Here is a 24,175-nt window from a genome sequence, read left to right as displayed (position 1 = left end):
GCATACACACACACACTCACACACTCACAAACAAACACACACACACACACACACACACACTGGATGACCATCAGACTATATTAAAGAGCAGGATATATTTTTAACACTCAGACACCGTCTGCCCTTTGAAAAATCTCATTTAGATTCAGATAGCATATTTCAGGCATGTCTCTGAGGTGTTGGTGTTGCTGCTATTGATGTCTGTCAACTTCTACAACACACGTGACAGGCCTACTCACAGGGGAGTAATTGCATGTAAGACACACACACACACACACACGCACACACACAGACCCCTACACACTCATACTGTACACAAACACAGAGACTCAAACATACATACGCCCTCACATACACACATACGTACGCAGACACACGCAATACACAGCTCTCAGCTCCCAGCTCCCATCACCAATCACACGTCTTCATTAGTCAAGCTGCTGGTGTGATAACGTGGGGTGACAGCCTGCTCAGGGGGGAATAATCTTGAATCAGGCAGCTTCAAGGCAAATGAGCTGATTCAACAAACACACACATAGATATGGCCTTCTGACTCACAGAGACAGAGTTTCATCTATCCAGGATAGCAGGGAGAACAGGCCAAACCAACCTCTCTCCTCTGCTTCGCTTCATCATCTGGTCCATTACTTTACTCTGTTGAGTCCTTCCTGGTTCTCCTCCTGGTTCCCCTCCATCACTCTCGGCTGACAACCAACATGTTCCCCCATGCTCCTTACCACATCCATCTTCCCGCTCACCTTGTTTAGTGTGATCACAGCTTCTTGGTTTGTTCCACTGATGTTGAAAGTGTCCCCAGTCTCCCCCTCCAGAATGGTATACTCCAGCTTGGCATTGTCACCCAGGTCAGCATCTGTTGCCGAGATACGGCCCACCTCTGCTCCCAGAACAGCCAACTCAGACACAGAGAATGACCACATACCTGGAAAGGGGGGGATAGAAATTTGACATATTACAGGTACTGAAGCCAGGGAGGGAGACATATTACAGCTACTGAAGCCAGGGAGTGAGACATATTACAGGTATTGAAGCCAGGGAGTGAGACATATTACAGCTACTGAAGCCAGGGTGGGAGACATATTACAGCTACTGAAGCCAGGGAGTGAGACATATTACAGGTATTGAAGCCAGGGAGTGAGACATATTACAGCTACTGAAGCCAGGGTGGGAGACATATTACAGCTACTGAAGCCAGGGAGTGAGACATATTACAGCTACTGAAGCCAGGGTGGGAGACATATTACAGGTACTGAAACAACACTCTTTTCTTATAGTCTATGTTGTAGTGTTTGGTGAGGAGAGATAAAGACAACAACAAATGTCAAGTTCTGTGACTGTGTCTCCTGCTGTTATTTCATCTCTGCTAACAAGCTTGATTAATAATCAAGGACAGATAAAAGGTCTGTGGTTCCTCTTCAGTCAGTCATGTTTAAACATGCAGGGGACTTTATCCTTTAGTGCTCTTCACATTAAATCACCACATTAACAGGCCCTTCTGCTGGAGCTGCAGTTTATATGGAAGTGGAAAACAGTACTCGCATGACTCAGTGTTTCTGAGGGAGCACAGAGTTGAGAGAACAGACCTGATAGGAGAGAGCACAGAGCTGAGAGCACAGAGCTGATAGGAGAGAGCACAGAGCTGAGAGCACAGAGCTGATAGGAGAGAGCACAGAGCTTAGAGCACAGAGCTGAGAGCCCAGAGCTGATTGTTCGAAAGCAACCGTAATCAGTCACATGTCCGCATTTCTGGCACACAGTTGACGCTTCACTGCTTTTCAGCGTCTACAACACACAGACAAGATTGAGGGAGGTGGGGAGGAAGAAAGATATCTGGTTTCGCCTTACATGTACAAAACTGACATGGCCATTCAGTAGAGAAGATATAACTTGCTGGGGAAATACGATAAACACCGGGGCACAGACAGAACAACATCATAAGCGCCGTTTTATGACAGCAAAAATGATAGACAACACTTTAGGGACAGCATCAAATAAAAAAGCGTGAAGGAATAATCTACATATGCCCACAGCAGAAAAAGACACATCTCAAATATGGACACGGTTATCCTTTTGAGAGAAAATGTATTAAGATTTATCACTGTAGATGATACAAAAGAGTAATTACGGTAAAACATTCATTTAGCTATCACTTTTACATGAGAAAAACACCATCATTGTACCTCAGGAAGTCATACCTATTAAGCCCCAATACCCTTTAAGCTGTATACCTTTTAGGCCCACTACAATCATTGGATTGAAACCAAAGAGAAAATATATAAATGTGAAATTCAATGTATCTACCAATATACTGTATATGCTTGTTACATCCATTTAATTTTTGTTTTCAGATTTGCCCTTATTAAATTATGGATGTCCAACTCCTACTACTTCCTGCTGGTGAATTTAAAAGTTTGGTGTGTAAAAAAACTCAAGATCACATTTTTTATTTGTATATGTAAATACTCATATTTCTAGTTCAAGTAGGAGATTAATGTCCTTATTAATGCGTATATTACAATTAAACAACTGAATAGATTAGCAAGCATTCACGTCACATGATAAATCAGTACAGAACCTATTTAACTTGAAAGTCATATTTTCTAATACATTTGATCTAATTTTACTGATAAATGAAACTTAAATTGTTATACACTGTTCATTTATTTGGAAATCACACATTTATTTCCAGAAAGCTAAAAGGGTATGAACACTTGCACCGAAATATCTCATTCTGAGCTAAATTTAAATCATTATTTACATTATTATATTCATCATAATCTATATAAAGTTTGCATAGTTCCAGTGCATATTTAAAAATGTAGTCAAAGAATAGGTTATTGTCGTTTTTTATGGTAAACCAATATTGTTCTAATTAAGTTACATTTAATTTGGTTATGTTCTATTGAAACAGATGACATGGGTGTTTATTATTGCATTCAAACAGCCTACATTATAAAGTTAGACCTACATTATTAAACAATGTTTTCAGATAGCATGCCTAAGAAAAACACAATTTACTCTACAGTAGGGGTGCCAGAATTAATTGATCACATTGATTATAAAAAATTACATTTCATTATCGATTAATTATTTTTTTAAAATTGGTTGTGTACGACTGAAGCCGTCTAAAGTACGGTAACAAGAGATGCATGATGCACCTGAAGATAAAATACACTGGAGACATTGTGACAGAGGAGGATGAGGGATCAGCAAGAATAGTGCCATTGTCTGTTTTTTAGAGAGCTCATTGTAGTTCATCTTCATGCATGGGCTGTGTTTGTCAAGTGACAAATCATTCATCTCAAATGCATGGTTGAGTTGAGTATTAATGATCGTTAGCACCGCCACTGTCCTGGCCTACTTGTGCGCGAGGTTTGTTTACAGCCGAGCAGCACCTGCTAGCTACGCTATTCCCTGTGCTACTGATGGATCACGCCTTTAAGGTCAAAGCTGATGAATCCTGTATTTCTATATCAACCATTCTCCAATTTATAAATGTTTGTGTATTCTTTAACATGTATTGGTGACCAATAAATGCAATGTGTGTCAATGTCAACAGTTTCTAAAAGTTTAGGATGTGTCCAAAATTTCAAATGTATTTCTGTGCAGTTTACAGGAATTAGGTTTTGATCTTTTGCAAACATTCTGGTATTTTATTTAAATGTTATCGCATAAATAAGTGTAACTGAATACATTTTTACTTTAAATCTGGAACACCCATGGGCTTAAAGCACAGGTGTCCAACTGGTTCCAGGGTGGGGGTGTGTCTGCAGGTTTTTGTCCTTGTACTTGATTGATTCATTAGGATCTCCCTCACCTGGTTGTATAGTTCTCAACTGGGCACCAATTTGCAGGTAAAACCAAAAACCAGCATACATGAGGCCCTCCGAGGAATCGGTTTGACACCTTTGGCTTAAATGATCCAATTGGTACCCATTAAGCCCACCCCAGACTTCTCATATATTTCCTCAAATATCTTTACCTGATATTAATGTTTTTTTTTTTTTAACTTAATCATTACATTCATCTCCTCTTTGTTTTGCAGTCATTTTATCTAAACTCATATTTTGGTAGATTTAATATTGTTTTTCTAACAGAAAGACAACATCTTGTTACCCACCACTACAGACATCAAGCTAGCATCATGTATATACCTTAAGCTCTAAATCACAACTTCCCAGAACATAGTCTATGGCTCTATATGGGCTTGTAGTGAACAACCGTCTTTAGTCCTCTATCTGCTCTCAAATGCTATGCCCTAATGATCACCTCTACATAAACTACAGCTGCTATCTTCCCTAACCACTGATTTAGGATCTGTCAGCGCACTCTCATTGACAATTAAAGTTGCATTCTGAATATTAAACACACACCAGATTCTTCATATTCGGTTACAAATTAGAAAAGTAACAAATTGCAAATAGCAAAAAAGCTTGTAACATAAAATGAAAAAGATGATCTGTTCCACAGAAAAACAGGGTCATGAGCATCGCTGTCTCAACCATAGAATATAAGACATCCTTACTTGATACTGACCACACAAACACAGTTTCCTAATCAAGACACATGGTTATTGTAAACTCCCAGTGTGGGTGTGGTTTCCTGAAGGCTTCTCTGGGCACTATGTTGTAAAAAGACCAATTTCCATTGCATGTGAATAAAAAAGACCTATTCTTTGTATACTGTGATAATAATTAGGTAAAGAACAAACTCCGTATATTATAGGATATCATGTACATTTCCATCTCCTAAGGCAGTGAAACATGAGACTCAGCATGCTAACGCCCACAGAGACTTCAGTGCCTGGGCATAGCCCTGCCTACTGAAAGGGACCATGTGCCAGTGAATCAACTTCACATATCAGCTTATGTGCCATGATTGTGAATAAACCATCTGGGACACTGGACACCACAAGGCAAAGACTCAGACCATCCCACAAAACACTCCCATTACTAAGAACCAAAATTAGCAAAGTTCTAATCGAGTGAGCCAAAAAACATTGTTACACATATCAGCCAACCCACACAAAAACACTCTCTCTCCCACTCTGTCTCTGTCTGTCTTTTCCATTCTTGCCATCTCTGTCACTCTCCGTTTCTGTTTCTCTCACTTTCACACTCCCTATCTGTCTTTAACATACATAACAAACACTCACTTTAACCATTGTACATTCTGTATGTCAATATATTGCTTAAAGGCAAATTGCAAATCTCAGAAAAGCTATTTTACAATAATCTGTCTTGGACAGACAAACAGGAAGTGACAAACATTTGTGAACATTTTTGTTCTGTGTAACGAAGATGAGTGTTATACAAGAGTAGTGGCACAAACACAAACACACACACACACACACACATGCACAGTACATGCAGCAGAAGCCCTCACGCAAAAACATACGCACGAACACACACAAATATGCACAAACAGACACTTTGGCTCACAGCTGTAGCGTAGGAATAAATGGGCGGAGGGCGTGACGGCAACGGTAAAGAAGTCATCATCAGCTGGCCTTTCACCATGTACACTCAACATTGCAACCAAAGCCACTCATCATATCATATCTGGAAAAAATGGCAGACGCGAGGGGAAATTGCAAATAACGCGAGTACAGGATGCCAAGGCAACAATAATCACACATCACCTCCTAAAGGCAGGAGCAGGACACGTGACTCCCCTGGGCTTTGTTCCACGGCTCTGGCCATCAGAGTGGACTGTGGTGAAGCAGCATGGGAACCTGGGCCAAAGTTCTGTAGCTCTCTGATACAGCGCTCCCCACTGGGCTTGGTAATGGTGCTCAGGAGAGAGAATCGGAGGCGTCCACTGTGCTCCGTTCAAACCCACTTCAAAGAAAACCCACCTTCAGCTCCTCGCCATCTTCCCACCGAAAAGCCTTTTTCCCCTCACACTACTACACGGCTCAGACACATTTTACTGTTCAACGGTTCACTTGTGGACACAAGGATTGGTCAGGGTACCTGGTTGAAGCCAAGCGTGGAGATTAGTTGAACTGTGCCAATGTCGACTGGGAGACAATAGAAAAGGGAACTGAAGCCACAGCCAGTGAGAGTTAATGAGAGGTGGCTGGAGTGTAACACAGATCTGTGTAAATAAGACCTAAAGAGTGATATCACACTGACACAGGAGGTGGACAGAGTGAGGAAATGAAGAATAAAATAAGAATAAGTAGAGGGGAGGTGAAAGGGGGACATTGGTTGTGAACTCTGTGAAATGAAAAGAAGGGAAGGCAAAATTAAAAGGGGGGGGGGGCATGGGAGAGACTCATTGCAGGGATAGCTACAGGAAGAAACACCTTGGAAAAAGTAGGGCCGATTGATGGAGGAAGAAAAAGCGTGGGACCCATCGTATCAGGAGAGCAGGCTTTCTCCTGAGCGGTCAGGATGCGTTGTGTTAGGAGAGCCATTAAAAAAGTGTCTAGCTGGCTAAAGTGCACGCACCGGTTGAAAATAGCCTGAATAAAATCTGCATCCGTTTAGTAAGAGTCCATCACACAAGCACTTATAGTAGAGGAGGCTTAAGGGAAGAGGACAGCAAGAGAGCGAGAAGGGGGTGTGGGGGGGGGGGTGGTTGTTATAAATATTACTAGTTTACTGCAGAGAAGGAGAGATAAAGGGAGGACAATGAATGCTTGAATAGGAAGGAAGAGGTGAACAGTCCCAGGGGGGAACACTGACCAGATGGGAATAAAAGAGAGAATGTTACAATGGATGGAATCAGGGTGACTGGTAGACAGACTGGTCATAAACTTAGTCAGTATGACTGGTAGACAGACTGGTCATACAAATGGATGCATATATCTAAAGGAGGAGATAGAGGTGGAAATGCATGAGGGACAGGCAGAGAAGGATGGGAAATGCATGAGGGACAGGAAGAGAAGGATGGGAAATGCATGAGGGACAGGAAGAGAAGGATGGGAAATGCATGAGGGACAGGAAGAGAAGGACTGGAAATGCATGAGGGACAGGAAGAGAAGGACTGGAAATGCATGAGGGACAGGAAGAGAAGGATGGGAAATGCATGAGGGACAGGAAGAGAAGGGAGGGTCTGTGATTGATGAGACAAAGGGAGAGAGACATAAGCTGTGTACAACTAAAGAAAAGGTAAGGGAGGAAGTCGCTAAAGGGAGCAAGAGAGAGTTGTGTCTGAGAGCAATGTTTCCAGCTGTGATTTTACTGTCTGTTGAAGCAGAAAGCAGTGAACTTTAGATGAAATATTAATCAAGAGGAAAGAAATGGGGATATAGAGAAAATTAGAGGATAAAAAGGAGGCTAATATTAACCACCTCGATTTTAATTAGGACTTCTTCTAAGGACAGGGAACTTCATTAGCAATAACAATTATTGGAATTATTGCTATTACTAAACTGTTTTGTTATCGTCATTATCACTATTACTTTAGCAACTGAGCAACGAAGCCAAACTAAATTTGTCAAACTTAGTCAGAAATCAAACACCCGGCTTCCCAGAATTCATTGGTGCAGAGCAGCCCAATTCCGGGGTCAGGTTTAATTAAAAGTGGGTTGCTACGGTACCCTGAAGAGAAGCTGGAGGGAAACGTGCATGCTGAGTTTAAACTCTATAGAAGACAGGGGACAAGGAAACACATTTGTTTCCAACTAAATATTCTGTGGATTGGCCAGTCTAAGACAAGAAACAGAGAGCTGTGGGGATAGAGTAAATGATGTATAGAGATAACACAACTGTATTCAGTATAGTGTGGACTGGAGAAGGAATGACAGAGAGAACTTAGCTGTGTTCAGTTGTGTGTGGACTGGAGAAGGAACAGCAGAGAGAACTTAGCTGTGTTCAGTAGTGTGTGGACTGGAGAAGGAATTGCAGAACATTGCTGTGTTCAGTAGGGACAGGAAAATTAATCACTGCGAGAACATAGCTGTGTTTAGTAGCGTGGACTTGAGAAGGAAAAGCAGAGAGAACATACCTGTATTTAATACAGTGTGGAGAAGACAATGAAAAGCAGAGAGAACATAGCTGTGTTCAGTTCTGTAGACAGGAAAATGGAAAGCAGAGTGAACATAGCTGTGTTCAGTAGTGTGGACAGGACAATTAAAAGCAGAGAGAACATAGCTGCGTTCAGTAGTGTGGACAGGACAATGGAAAGCAGACTGAATATAGCGGTGTTCAGTCCTGTAGACAGGACAATGTAAAGCAAAGTAAACATAGCTGTGTTCAGTAATGTGGACAGGACAATTAAAAGCAGGGAGAACATAGCTGCGTTCAGTAGTGTGAAGTGATAGAAATGCAAAGTGAACCCTTTAAGGCAGGTAGAGATGAAAATACTCTTTAACAGTTTATTAATATTTGCAAATAGAGACAGAAAGACACTAATATAAGATCAGTGACACTCTGCCTGCCATACAGTTCAGAAACATGTCCAAGAAGGTGGGACAGTTCAGAAACACATCCAAGAAGTTGGGACAACATCTCACAAAATAACTTGAACAACACATGACTATGGTCTCAATCAGCCTAGGCCTATTCCTTTAATTAGTTTAGCTCTGTATTAGCACATCTTGCATTTTCCTACAGTGTAAATACATTCATTACAATAATTTTGTAGGGCTCTGGCAGTGCTCCTCCTGTTCTTCTTCACACAAAGGAGCAGATACTGGTCCTGCTGCTGGGTTGATGCCCTTCTACGGCCCTGTCCAGCTCTCCTCATCTAGTGGCCTATGTCCTGGTATCTCCTCCATGCTCTTGAGACCATACTGGGAAACACAGAAACCATCTTGCAATGGCTCGTATGGATGTGACATCCTGGAGGAGCTGGACTTCCTGCGCAAACTGAATGGGCCACAGGTACCGCCTCATGCTGCCAGAAGTGACATGGACACTAGTAAAACGCAAAACCTGAGAAGAATCAGTCAGGAAGGATAAGGAGAAAAGAATTGTCTGTGGCCACCACCTGCAAAAACATTCCCTTTATGGGGTTGTCTTGTTGTTGCCTCTCCAGTACACCTGTTGTCACTTTCATTTGCACCAAAACAGGGGACATTGATTCACAATATCTCATGCTTCCTAACTGGACAGATTGATATCCCTGAAGTTTAATTGACTTGGTGTTATAATGTGATAATTACGTGTTCCCTTCATATTTCTTTGCGCTGTACATGGACTCAATACTTCACCATCAACACAGTAGGTAGCTAGTGATTTTTTACTCTCGTATACAATGATATAATTAATCAATACATCAGCTAAGTACATTTCCACAGTAGTAGAAATGACCATAGAAAGCAGAGAGAGGTGGATCTCAAGACCGTATTGGCGCTGTGAAAGCCAAAGGTTGAGTCCACAGTGGAGTTTTCTCATGTTTTCTTTCAGAATTATCATGACCCAGAACTTCTCTCCTCTCTACAGGCTTCTTCTGGGCCTTGGAGGCACGGTACATCACAGCTTGTCCAAACCTATGTATTTCAGCCAGCTGAACATGAGGGTCAGAGTTGGCAGTGGCACAGGCCTGATTTGGCTGTAGTGTTGCAGCCCCCCCCCGCCCCTCCCCCTGCCTTCCCCCTTTCAGAGTGACTAAGGAGCAACTAAGGTCTCCACATACTCAACAGCAACAGTCTACTGGCTGTGTGTATTCACCACTAATTACCTCACATCACCACTCATCTGCAACCCTTGGAAACAGCTGGACGAGAGCCCCGCAGGTTCAAGACCAACCACACAGTAGAGCAGCACAACAGCCTTAATTTGCCAACTACACATTTGGCCGTACAACCTACTGTTCACACACTGAAGTGGTGTTTAACAACGCAATCATCCAGGGGACGTTGACATGGATTCGTGAACTGTGTCGCCCACGTCGTTGTTATCCAGCCAGGCTCGTACGCCGTCCCTGCTGAGCGCGGACAGGACTGAGACCATCACCTCCATCGTTGATGTTGCTGACAGACTCGCATGTTAAAAAACGCTCACTCACCACTTAGCATATCGGCAGGGCGATCACTGGCAGGTTTCCGTGTCTTGCTACTGGAGCGGCAGACCCCAGGGAATGTTTGGTTGGATGTGACCAGGCAGACACCCAGACCCCTGCTGAAACCCCTCGACAGGGAATGTTTGGTTGGATGTGACCAGGCAGACCCCCAAAACCTGGCTGAAACCCAAATGTTTGGCCACCACACAGTCCCCCCGGGGTTGCTTCCGCTATTCTGTGACATGCCATGTGATTCCTTGTTGAACTAGGTTCTATTTATAGTTTTTCTGAATTGCTTAAACACTAAACCCCCATTCTCTGAACCAAATGCTTAGTGGCAAAATCTTAAAACACGTTCAGGTAGTTAGACACCTTTTGCAAATCACATTCACTCTGTTTGCAAAACTTTGAAAACATTCTCAGTCACTAAAACACACATCACACTGTGATGCACTTGTGTTGCAAAAGGGTTTAAACAACTACAACACAGTTGTCATCGTTTACACACCATGACTCGAAACTGTTCACACTTGTTTCTAATGGTGTGATCAAACCAACGGTACAGAATATAGGCCAGTTCAGAGTGCACAGGTGGCACTGGTGCGTTGAATGTCGATTCAGTCGATGGAAACAATCTGAGAGGTAGAGGAGGAAGAGGATGTGCAAGAGGTGTGGGACAAGGAGGAAGAGTGTGAGGATGAGCAAGACCAATAACTATAATTTAACTGTGTGGGAACTGTGATAGACTTTGTCCTTGTTCATGGAATGACAGTGAAGGAAGCTGGACAAAAGAGTACAACCCAATTTGAGCAGATTCTCTGAAGCCTCCAAAATCCGGACATTCGGAGAACAGGTCGTGGTTTCTTTTCATTTTGGTCACTGAAAGTTTACTGTATATATTTGATCCAGTACATCACTTGGTCAATTGAAAGAGGACAGGGGAAATAACAACACCATTCTTACCATACAACATTTTACATAAAGATGTAATGTCCATTACTATCATTACTGTATGTATATGTTTGTAAGTGCATGTTTCCTTTTTATAGAATTACAAGACTACCACATGAGGGTGGAAGGACTGCTATGTTCTCCCAACATCAAGAGGCTCTCATTGTTGATATGGTCCTTCAGAACAATGCCATGCGACCGCGTGAAATACAGCGAAGAGTTGTTGAAGACAATGTAAACTTTGAAGGAATCAATAGTCAGCCTTCCTACCATTTACCGTGACCTCCAACACAACAGGGTACGCATGAAGCAAGTGTACAGAGAAACCCTTTGAGCGGGACTCAGAAAGGGTCAAAGATATTCCATTTCAGTGTGTGCAAGAAAGTGAGCACTCTTTCAGCAATGATGCTTACATTACAGTTCTGTGCTACTAGCCTACTGTTACTGTAAACTGCATTATACTGTAGTTGATGTAAATCAGGAGTGCATGCAAATACACTACTGCTGACTCTCTGTATCACTAAACTACTTATTTATCTGTATTCATATATAGAGTGTTTGAATTGGATTCCATGGAAAGGCCCCCTGAGATGAAGCAGGGTTCAATCTGGCAAAGAGGAGAAGGAGAGTCAGGAAGATAACAGAGACTGGGCCAACGTGCCATTGTGGAAGTCCCTGGCCAGCAGGGTGCCAATGATGTCACCCTTTGTGCAGCCATAAGTAGTCGTGTGGTTTGCAACCCTGTGGCCATATAACACTGAACATCTCCAGCCATTTCTGGGTGGTCTTCGGGATGTTTCATTTGAGCGTGAGCTGTAGAATCATCAGCAGGCAATGCATCCTGTCTCTGTCGTGGTTTGGGACAATGTCAGCTTTCGCCGTGGCCAGCACGCTGTGTTCTCCATTTTTTACGTGTTGTCTATGAATGCTCTGTAGTGTTTATATATTGACTGGCTGTGTGTATGACCTGAAAGCATTTTGAGCACAGATTTAATGGTTTTGAGGCGAATGTTTGATTCTGCCAGAAGAGTCTTGTGAATGTAGCTGGAAGGTTTGGTTCTGTGTTTAAAGTTTTGAGAATACGGGTGAAGGTTTCAAGAAATGTGTCTTAGCAATAGTGAAAAACTGTAAACCCGACCACCACCATCACCCCCACCCCTCTCTGACTCTACTCCCTGCCAGCAGCTGTGCCCACGGGAGCCGGCAGCACCCCCACTCGGGCCCTAAACGGACAAGACCCCCATAGCGCCCACAGTCCAGCAGCTACATTCATCAGGCTTGCGTCAGTGTCAGTGTCGACAGAGAGAGAGAGCGAGACTGAGAGAGACAGAGAGAGAAAGAGAGTGAGACAGAGAGAAAGATAGAGAGACAAAGAGTGAGACAGAGAGACAGAGAGAGAGAAAGAGCCCTGCCGGGAACGTTCCCATTAGCATGGAAATCACTTCTCTCCCCCTTCGCGCAGCCTTCCTTCTACTGATGGCTCGGCACAAAGAGAATGGCTTTAACTCCCATTATTCTGCGCGAGGGCACACTGCCAGGTTAGATGACAAGGAAGGCAAAAAAAAATATCGGCTGCCATTTTTATTTTTTTTGCTCGAGCTCTCAAAGATGGAGGGACACCGAGGCACTTCTTGATGGATTTCATTTCCCTACCGGTGACAGGAGCACGAGGAGGCCCAGCGCTGTTCATCCTAAAAACTGGAACAAATGGCCGCTTCTGGCTTTAATGATGTTTCAAAAGTCCTGGGAATCTCAGGATGTATAATTTAGATACCCTTGTGGGCATCCTTAGCCACAGAGGCCTTCTATCAGGTCCTGCAGTGATTACTGTGAGATGAATATCACCACAAAGGCCCTGTTGCTGCACGGGGTCTACATAGTAAAAAGGTAATCTACCAGAGTGCCGTTAGTGTATTCTTCTCAGGGAGTGACCGCATTGCTGTTCCTCTAAAAGAGCAGGCCAGTATGAACCCCAGTCAGAGTACTTACTGTCCAGACCTATAATCACAACTAACAGCCTGTACCCAGAAGGCAGTGGCTCAGCCCCTTCAGACAGGCATGTCTCTGGGCCACCGCTGCAGAAAAAAAGCAGGTAGGTTGGTCCAGGCAGGCAGAGAAGCATATCCAAGCAGCACCACAATGCACCACAAACTCTGGGGCAATGCAATTCAATCTCAGGCCTAATTGCGCGTTGTGATACGATGGAGTGATGTGATTCAGGGAAGTTTTCATGGCCCACTGCTATCTACAACCCCCAGAGGGTTTCGGTTCCAGGAGGGAGCTGTGTGTGTGTGTGTGTGTGCATGTGTGTGTACTTGTGCATTCTCCCGGCTGACCCAATCAGCCAACCTAATCAGTACAGCAGTCAGCCACGTCTCCACAGTCACATGACGTGGCCCATCCACGCTTCGCTGCCCCTGAGCCCTACAGGCTAGCTCTGAACCAGAGATAGGACTAGAAACATTTCGGCCTTGTGTGTTTCCACACACAGGATGAGATGAAATGATTTCGGCTCACATGATTGCAGCTGTCCTTATGGCTGTGAAGTTTGGTTAACTCTTATAATAGCCCTCTATTCTCTCCATTCCTTCTCCTCTCCCCATCTATTCATCCCTCCTTCACGCTCAGTCAACCTGCCGACTGGACTCATTTTCATGCGTTGAAACGGGCATCTCATGACTTTATCCAGTCATGCACAAGGAAAACAGTGATAAGTAACATCAGAGGGTGGGAAGCCTCACTAGAAAAATGCATAGAGAAGCAAAGAGTGTGTGGTTAATTCCTGAATCTGGTCGGATACCCACGATTCCCTGCGAGTCATCCACGAAGAAATCTGCTGGCGGATGGAATGAAAACCATCCTTTAACCCGTGGGTTGTTTTGAGGTTTAGACCAATTATATTGCGAGTTGGAAAGTTTTTAAATCAAGATTGCTAACTGCAAATTTGCATGCTATTTTTCCTACTGTCCTCTGGGCTGCAGTTGTGTAGCATTCAGTAGGCAGCCTACGAGTTGTCACACTGAGATGATTAGCAACCTTAGTACACGTAAAGGGACTAGCTTACTTGATTTCACCGTGATGATTCACTTTTGCTTGTACCGAAAACATCCAGACTCACCAAGAAAAACGTTTGTTAGGAGTTGAGTCATCCCAATTGGTAAATTGCAGAGATGGGAGGGTTTGAGTCAGCGATAGGAGGAGTTGAGTCGCCCCATTGTAAAATGCAGAGATGGGAGGAGTCAAGTGATCCGGTTGTTAAGATGCAGAGATGGGAGGAGTTCAGTTGTCCCATTGGCTAAGAAGCATAGATGGGAGGAGTCGAGTGGTCCGGTTGTTAAGATGCAGAGATGGGAGGAGTTCAGTTGTCCTATTGGTAAGATGCATAGTTGGGAGGAGTCGAGTTGTCCGGTTGTTAAGATGCAGAGATGGGAGGAGTTCAGTTGTCCCATTGGTAAGATGCAGAGATGGGAGGAGTTGGATGGTCACAAGGATGTGTCATCTAAGTAAAATGTCTCCTCATATCATTCAAGCTTCATAAACACACATTCCTCACCTTCTTTTACACAAATTATATTATCAAAGCCATATGACATGGCTTTCTGAAGCCTATCACAAATGCATTTTCAATGTCATATTGAGCAAGACATTAGATGCAATGTTTCATAGAGCAAATGGTGTCTATTGTATACCACAGACTGATGTGTTGGACACGTAACCAATGGGAAAACTAGTGCAACTAGTGATAATTTACTGATGTGGACACTTTTTCCTTGGTCTTTCTATATGTGTTGCATTTTACAGGAATACATTACAGTGCCTTAACACCGAAGAATGACTCCCAATGCAGCGTTAGCACACAGAATCTCTATTGTCAACGTATACAAAAATGGAGGTAACTGTAATCAGAACTCATGCTTCATCTGATATCATGAGGAACATTTGATACAGAGTCAGCATTTCTGTTATTCAGGAAACCATTGAGATTTCTCAGATGCTCATAGTCCAAGATTCTAATGTAGTGTTGATTCATCAAGGAACTTGTAATGCTTCTTTTTTTTTATTAAATCTGGCCAGATTCACAAACTCTCCTTTCTGTTCTCCAATGAGCGGTAAAGAAAAATGCTTTGTTAAAATGAAAGCACAGGAAAATCTTTAAAGATTACCGCTACTGATGAGTGCATACAGAAATCGGTGGTGTTAACAGAAGTTTTGCTGTTATGGATTGGTGACAAGCACTGGGGTTGCCATCCATACCACCACCATGCGATGTGTACCCCTCAAAATCTATTATATAAACCTCAACAGTTGATGCTTGTCCCTCAATAGATGATATATGTCCCTAAACCTTAGCTAGCTAACTCAATCTGTCACATCAAAAATCTCAACTGAAATGACAATGAAGCTGCATTTTCGTTTCTTTTAGTTTTTCCATTGGTGTTTACTTGGATGATGATGATCATAACAATGTGGATGCCTGATTTCGCCTGGCTCAGAAGAAACGACTGTCTGGCCTGCACAGTGTGCACCGTTTACTCATGGTTGCCTACAGCCAGGGTAGATCGTATATCAAAAATGAAACTAATCTTCCGAGTTCAGACAGGCACACCACTCGGCTTAAATGAACCCCTGCAGTGCCAAACTAAAAGTTAAACTAGAAACAGGGAATTAACGTGCGTATGGATAAATACAGTCAATGATTTGGAAAGCCCCGTGAAGGTGACGAAAATTCTTATGGAGGCGCAGTGATCATTTTCAGATGGAACTGTTCATTGCATAGTTGTGTTTGTGATGGGCAATACAAAAAGGCATGGAACAAAAGGGTTTGGAACACTGCTCAGAGTCAAGGAACCAAAAAACATGTAACAAGTTACGCTGTGTTAAAGCATCATTGTTGGGTAATAAATGCAGGTTTATGGTCTGACTGTAGGGGATGGCAGGTTTTTAGCAGATATCCCACAGATATCCCACATGGCCACTTCAGTTTAATACTCAGAGAGAGAGAGTGATCAGGGACAGATGGAAGAGTATGAAAGGACAATGTCTAAGGACAGTTCTATCAGACAGTGTTAAGGAATAGTGTGAATGGTGTGAAGGGGAAGTGAGTGTGAAAGTGGGTAATACAGGGATAGAGGAGGGATTGTGATATAGAGAGAAAGCGAGGAAAACCGAGAGGGAACGCTGAGGGAAGAGATTTAGGAGAGAGAGGCAGTGAAAGGAAGAGAAAAAAAGGGGTGGAGTCGGCCCTTAAGTAAGATAACAAAGCCTGTCACCACTAGCTCTTCCTGTCACCTTCTCTCAGCTTGATGAACTGCTAAACATTAGGGTGTGTGTGTACGTATGTGATCCACATCTATGTGTACATGTGGGGCCCTGAAGGCCTTCTTAGGGGTTAGGTTCAGGTAAAAACATACAAGTGGCAATAGTGTTAGAATTCGGTTTCAGGTTTAGGCATTTACTAGTTAGGTTTAGCATTTGGTGTTTGGGCTAGGTTAAGTTCAGGCATGAATGGTTGGTTATTGAGGATAGGGTTAGGTTAAGGGCTAGGGAATTGAGAGCATGGCTTTCTGGGTCAGGGTAAGTTTTCAGATCCCTACAAAGATAGAAAGACCAGTGTTTCTGACTTAACTATAAAACAGGGACAGAAATTTCTCTAAGCTATTCTTAAATCAGAAAAAAGTTACATTCAGGGTGAGAATTGCAGTTAGGTTAAAGTGATAGTTTGATCTAGATTCATATTTGGGCGAAATAACACTCAGCCTGAGTTTTTCTTGAAAGCAACTCAGGATGAGTTTTCACAAGAAGCCATTTCTCATCTCTGGCCCTGCCTGGAATCAGCATTATTAGGGTAATAGTGCTAATGTCCCCTGTCTGGAATCAGCATTATCAGTGTAATAATGCTAATGTCCCCTGCCTGGAATTAGCATTATTAGTGTAATAATGCTAATGTCCCCTGCCTGGAATTAGCATTATTAGTGTAATAATGCTAATGTCCCCTGCCTGGAATTAGCATTATTGAACTGTGCGTCCCAAGCAAAACAGAAGGTACATTGCAAGCAGAAACTAACTCAAAAAACATTTCAAACTAAATTCAGTCACACTAAATCCGTCGTGCTAAATCTGTCGCTTTAGCATAGATTCTTTGACTGCATACTGAGGGAACAGCTGGTGGAATTTGGTAACTTCAACCTGGCACTACGCAAACTATTTTCTGTAGCCACCACAAACAGCCTCTGCTATTCGGCTATGATGTCATCGGTAGTTAGCGAATGCTAAATGCTGGTTCCAGGTGTTCAATAGAGGTACATAAAAATTTCTAAAAACACGTATTTATACTGCTTTGAACAAAACAGACTGGTATACGCAGGAAGTATTATTTCAGTTAAAATGTGATTTATTTAGCAAAAAGAAAAACATTATTTCAAGAAATACAATATTGACATGCTCTTTGAGATAAACAATACAATTAGTCTTCGTTTTGGAGCATGTTTCTGCTTGCATTGCAGCATTTATTCATCAGGATGCACAATTTCAATTAATTAATTTGGGCAATGCTAATAATGCTAATTCCAGCCTGGGACAGAGTTGAGTAATGGGTTGGCCTTCATGAACAACTCAAGGTAAATGTCATCTCCCCATACTATGAATCTAGTTTGAACTGTTCCTTTAAGTTTACGCACAAATGTTAGGTCATTGAGATTAAGTTTAGGTTGGCCTCAAGTTTAAAGTTAGGGTTCGGCTTAGGTTTAAAGTTAGGGTCTGGCTTAGGTTTAAAGTTAGGGTCTGGCTTAGGTTTAAAGTTAGGGTCTGGCTTAGGGTCAGGGTCAGTTTTTAATAACAATGTCCCTATTCACATTGCTAAGTGACAAGTGCGTATATGGCAAATGATACAGCAGATTCAATACACACTATTTTATTCTTTCTGGATGTATGAAATAACAGTATGTCATTGAGAGTATTCATTGAGATAAATGGGTGTTGGCACATGCACGCTCCTGTGTAGCAATAGCATGAAGAGGGGAAAGCAAGAAATACTGAGAATGGGTGCTTAAAGCTACATGAAATACCAATAGGCTCCATATTGACAAAAAACACACACAAGCAAACAATCCTACATTCATGCACACTTACACACACACACACACACATACACAAAGACACACACATTCGCACACAACAGGGTTAAGCTGCTATGCATTGCCAGACGCAGTCCCCTGCGACTCCATCACTTCACCCACTCATGCTTCTTTGTCACTGCTCCTCCAGGTTTTCACTCATTTTCTCAGTGGACAAATTACCGTGATTACCGTCCCACCTCCCTCTGATCCATTCTTTCGCTCGCTCACTCCCTCGCTCCTTCTTCAGAAATGTAACAGTGAATTTATTTTGTTCTGCCAACCTCTGTCACCTCATTTGAGTACTTTCTTTCACTTCCAGTCTTACGGTTCTGGCTCTTTCCACACAATTTAAATCACTAGTCCAACCTCTCGTTCCTCACCTGTCTTTTTCTCTCTCCCTTTCAACATCCGTCAAACTCTCTAACTCTTCCCCAGTCTTATTTTCTTAGTAACTGACACACTCTGGGAAATAAATTAGTAATATTTATGATGAAACCCTCTCTGTATCTCTACCTTTCATCTGATTGTGGCATAAAAAAGCCAGTGATCTTATCAGGTCTAGCTGGAGTCATCCGTCAGACCATCTACCTATCCATTCATCACCTCGCTGCAGGCTGTCTCCACTCCCCTTTGCAGACAAGGCTTTTAAAAGTGCATAAAACTCCAGCGTGCGCCCAGCACCTGTGTCCACATGTCTTACAATCTCACGGCCAACCACCATTGAGCCATGAATCAACGTTCCGCCCGGACCCACATGCATCCCACGTACACCAGTTCACACTGTGGATGTCCAAAGTGGGCAGGCTCTGAAGGAGGTCAGGACCCTGGGTTATAACACAGCGACTGCTTTCACCGCCGTCATACGATGTCAGCGCAACAATACTGCCTGGGTCCTTTCCTGAGGCCTTTGATGTAAGAGAAACACAGCACCGTGGCCTGCAAACTCTCGCCTTACAACTTGTTAGGGATCATTCACAAAAACATGGTTCATTCACTCCTTTTGAATCCTCCTCCACTGGCAAATGCCATGTGAAATGCAGTAAGCAGCAGTGACCTTGGAAGAAGGGGCCTGTATTGTGAGTCTGTTAAGCCGGGGAATGGAAGTTAGCCGAGCAACGTTTCAAACCCTGCTGTCACTGCGGCTGCATGGACACTAACACCACAGAGCAGGCTGCAGGAACATGTCCGGTTAAATGGCAGCATTTCTTGCCCGGGTTCACGTCTTCTCCCTTTCCGCTCGCTTCCTCTCCTGCATGCTCCTCCTGAGCTGTGTGACAGCAGGGCCACTGGGGCCAAGGCACACTGTGACACCAGGGTCAGTCCGCATTAGTGGAAAATCAGAGGCTTTTCGGTAAAACACCAAGGTAAAGCCCCAAAGAAAACCTGGCATTGTGGTGCTTCAGAGGAGCCTGAGTGTACACTTAATCTGTAGAGAATGCAGCCAGAGGTCACCATCTCACCGGGGTCATCAGAACTGCCACCGGGTTTGAAGACCTGGCTTTCGAGTTTAGAGCCATGCTAGAATCTGAGTGGGAAGGGCATATATGTGTTTGTGAGCATGTGTTGGTTTAGTGGTGTGCGTTTCGGTGCATCACTTACTCTGTGTAAAGCGAGGGGGGTTGTCATTGACGTCACTGAGCCTCACGGTGACAGTGGTGGTCCCGGAGAGACCTCCCAGATGGCCCCCCATGTCCTTGGCCTGAAGGACGACCAGGTACTGGTCCTGGGTCTCCCTGTCCATATCAGGCACGGCTGTACGCAGGATGCCTGGAAAAACATATCAACCAATGACAATGTTCAACATCAATAATTTCCACTATGCAGAATGACCTGATTGTGCTTCAAATGATTGGTAGTACAGAGAGTGCCACTGCCTCTAGCTGTGCTCTGCGCACCAAACCCTGGCATACCAGCAGCTAAGGTAGTTGAATCACCTTGAAATATTGATGCTCTTTTAAAGTTAGTGGAAATATGAGCCTTTGCTTGGGAATATGAAAGAAAGTAACTGCCAACCTGCACAAATATCAAAGCAAATGTGACTATTGCCCGAAAGGTGTTTTATCTGAGACAGTATAACACAGGTATGACAAAAAAAATGATTATTCTAATTTTGTTGGTAAGTGGTTTATAATAGCACTAGGCACCTCAGAGGTTATGGTATACGGCCAAAATACCACAACTAAGGGCTGTATCCAGGCAACTCTGCATTGTGTTTTACATAAGAATTGAAAGCAATTAACATTCCAGACAGTGTCGGAGTGAATAACTGGGTGAACTACAGCCCTGTTTCCATAAAAGGTGGGACGTTGCGTAAAAAGTAAAAACTGATTGCAATGATGTGAAAATAATTGTAACTCTATATTCAATAGAAAATAGTAAAAAGACAACATTTCAAATGTTGAAACAGACATTTTATTGTTTCTTGAAAAATATATACCCACTTAGAATTTGATGCCAGCAAAACATTTAAAAAAAAGTTGGGACAGAGGCAACAAAAGACTGGAAAAGTTTTGTCAATTGGCAACAAATTTGGTCAATTGGCAAGTTCCAAGTTTCAAGGTTTATTTGTCAAAAGCACCAAACAGCATCATCCTGCACAATTAAATTATGAAATGGCACTCAACAGCTACGTAGTAAGAATAAAAAAGACAAATATATAAGCAAAAATATAGCAAAACAAAAAATTAAGATATAATACACATAACACTGTACACAAGCAGATATTTAAAAGTGTACTGAAAACTAACAGCAGTCTGGGTAGTTAGTTTCATTCCAGAGAGGATGGGTCTGTCAGAAGTGAGGATGGGGAGGGGTTCACCACTCTGTGAAAGACTGCCTGCCTTCTCTGGGCCAACTCATTTAAGATGGACTGAGGCAAAGTGAAAAACTGTCCTATGGTCTGATGAATCAAAATTAGATTTTTTGGTGGGAATCATTGACGCTGCATCATCCGGACCATCCAGCTTCTTATCAGCGCACAGTTCAAAAGCTAGAATCTGTGATGGTATGGGGGTGCATTAGTGCACATGGCATAGATGACTTGCACGTCTGTGAAGGCACCATTAATGCTGAACAATACACCGATCAGTGTATTGACTACTGACAGGTGAATTAAATAACACTGATAATCTCGTTATCATGGCACCTGTCAGTGGGTGTGATATATTAGGCAGCAAGTGAACATTCTGTCCTGAAAGTTGATGCGTTAGAAGCAAGAAAAATTGACAACTGTAAGGATCTGAGCGATTTGACATGGTGCCAAATTGTGATGGCTAGAAGAGTGAGTCAGAGCATCTCCAAAACTGCAGCCATTGTGGGGTGTTCCCGGTCTGCAGTGGTCAGTACCTATCAAAAGTGGTCCAAGGAAGCAAAAGCGGTGAACCGGTGACAGGGTCATTGGCGGCCAAGGCTCACTGATGCACATGGGGAGCGAAGGCTGACCCATGTGGTCCGATCCAACAGACAAGCTACTGCAGCTCAAAAGGTTAAGGCTGGTACTGATTGAAAGGTGTCAGAAAACACAGGTCATCGCAGTTTGTGGCATATATGGGGATGCATAGCCGCAGACCAGTCAGAGTGACCATGCTGACCCCTGTCCACTGCCGAAAGCACCTACAATGGGCATTTGAGCATCGGAGCTGGACCACCGAGCAATGGAGAAAGTTGGCCTGGTCTGATGAATCACGTTTCCCTTTACATCACGTGGATGGCCAGGTGCATGTGGGTTGCTTACCTGGAGAACACATGGCACCAGGATGCACTATGAGAAGGAGGCAAGCTGGCAGAGGCAGTGTGATGCTTTGGGCAATGTTCTGCTAGGAACCCTTGGGTCCTTCCATTCATGTGGATGTTACTTTGACATGTATCATCTACCTAAGCATTGTTGCAGACCATGTGCACCCTTTCATGGCAACTGTATTCCCTGATGGCATTGGCCTCTTTCAGCAGGATAATGTGCCCTGGCACAAAGCAAAAATGGTTCAGGAATGGTTTGAGGAACACAACAATGAGATAAATGTGTTGAGTTGGCCTCCAAATTCCCCAGACCTCAATCCAATCAGCATCTGTGGGATGTGTTGGACAAACAAGTACAATCCATGGAGGCCCCACCTCACAACTTACAGGACTTAAAGGATCTGCTGCTAACGTCTTGGTGCCAGATACCACAGCACACCTTCAGAGGTCTAGTGGAGTCCATGCCTCGATGGGTCAGGGCTGTTTTGGAGGCAAAAGGGGGACCTACACAATATTAGGCAAGTGGTCATAATGTTATGGCTGACTGGCACAATGCTGTGCATTGTGGGATTGTTGACTTGCTGTACGCTGCTTGCTGTTACCTATCTGGCTACCTGCCAAACTTTTTTCAAATTTACACTATATAAACTAATTGGTTAAATTCTACTTTAAGAGTTTACCAACGCAATATTTTTATCTGTTGACTTTTTACCCAACTTTTCTACACTGTAACACTATTTGAACATAATTAACAGACCTACTCACCCGTGAACACCTGAAGCTAAGTACCATTACTATGCCTTATCACTGTAATTGTTGTAGCTACAACATGGAGGAGAACTATCGTCTTCAGGTAAAGATAGCAGAGTTAGAGGCTTGGCTTCAGACGCAAATGTCAGGCAAGGGTTATGTTAGTGTAGAAATGGAAAAAACTGCGTCTGTGCCACCAGGAAGAAACTACAGTGTTGTTAGCCCGCCGGCACAGCTCCTGCAGCCGGGCAAGAACTTTCTCTTGGTCACCGGGATGAAATGTCATCGACAAGTTAAACCTGTGTTGCTGCTAGAGCTGACTGAGATTTTCAACAGGTTTTCCCCACTGGAGTCGGTATCAGTATTAGACTAAAGAATCAGCCGGAGATCATACACTGTTTACTGGGGGCAAGAGCCACCGACGTAGCTGCAAATCTGGGATTGGTGCTAGCGAAGTCTAAAACTGGCAAGTATAGAGAGTACAGAGATATTGTTATTCACGTTGGCACCAACAACGTTAGGATGAAACAGTCAGAGGTTACGAAGCAGAACATAGGCATAGCATCAGCGTGTAAACTAGCTAGAAAGATGTCGGCATCGAGTAATTGTCTTTGGCCCCCTCCCAGCTAGGGGTAGTGACGAGCTCTACAGCAGTTCTGCCCGTCGCAGGAGGTAGAGTTTGTAGATAACTGGCTCTATTTTTGGGACTCTCCCAGAAATAGGGCCAGGCCTGATCTGCTGAGGAGCAACGGACTCCATCCTTTTTGGAGTGGTGCTCTTCTTTTATCTAGGAACATTGACAGGAGTCTCACTCCTAGAGCCTCACCATAAGATAGAGTTGTTAGCCAGCCTACTAGCATAACTATTGGAGTCTGTCGATAGCATAGCCAGAGTAGTTAGTACAGTTTTACCTATTTCTACTGTGACTCATTCCAGGCTGAGAAAAGTTAAACAAGGTAGTGCTAACAATTGCAACCTTATTAAGATAAAGCCTTCCTCCACCTCAAGTCACAAATAAAAATGACTGTATCACCTTGAATCTCAAAATGGGACTCCTAAATGTTAAATCCCTTGCTCCAAAGGCAGTTGCAGTAAATTATTTAATCTCTGATCATAAACTAGATGTTATTGGCTTGGGTGAAACATGGCTAAAGCCTGATTAATTTAATGCTCTTAACGAAGCCTCTCTTCCTGACTATACTGGTGCATCCCGAAAATGAGGGGGTGTTGCTAATATTTATGACAGTATATATAAATATACTATTAAACACATCACTGGTTTTCATTCTTTTGAAGTTTTACTCATGAAAGTTAACCAGGCTGATAAATCGTTTTACGTAGCTACTATTTACAGGCCCCCTGGGCCATACACAATGTTCCTAAATGAGTTACCTTGTAGTCATGGCAGATAGCCTAGTATTCAAAGTTTTGGCGATTTCAATATTCATATGCAAAAGTCCAATGACCCTCTTCAAAAAGCCTTTGAAGCCATAATTGACTCAGTGGGTTTTATCCAACATGACTCAGGTCCGACGCACTACCACAATCATACCTTTGATTTAGTCCTGTAATAAGAAATAGATATTGTAGATCTAATCATTTCCCCCCAAAATCCTGGAATATCGGATCACTGTCTTATTACATTTACCGTT

At 43.2% G+C, this 24,175-nt stretch overlaps 1 protein-coding gene across 3 annotated transcripts in view; it reads right to left on the bottom strand.

The window, feature by feature from the left end:
- LOC105021421 overlaps window positions 1-24,175 on the bottom strand; it is a 113,670-nt gene that overhangs the window by 15,895 nt on the left and 73,600 nt on the right. For all 3 annotated transcript variants that reach the window (XM_013139555.4, XM_020041440.3, XM_020041433.3), the window contains exons 5-6: window positions 19,638-19,805; window positions 759-940 (exon numbers count right to left, since the gene is read on the bottom strand). In XM_013139555.4, the coding sequence (XP_012995009.3) occupies window positions 759-940; window positions 19,638-19,805 (350 nt within the window). The remainder of the gene's footprint in view (window positions 1-758; window positions 941-19,637; window positions 19,806-24,175) is intronic.

This window comes from Esox lucius, chromosome 3 (assembly GCF_011004845.1).
Source record: "Esox lucius isolate fEsoLuc1 chromosome 3, fEsoLuc1.pri, whole genome shotgun sequence".
Lineage (NCBI taxonomy): Eukaryota > Metazoa > Chordata > Actinopteri > Esociformes > Esocidae > Esox > Esox lucius.
Note: the sequence above shows the minus strand (reverse complement) of the source record. Positions and strands in the feature narration are given on the sequence as shown.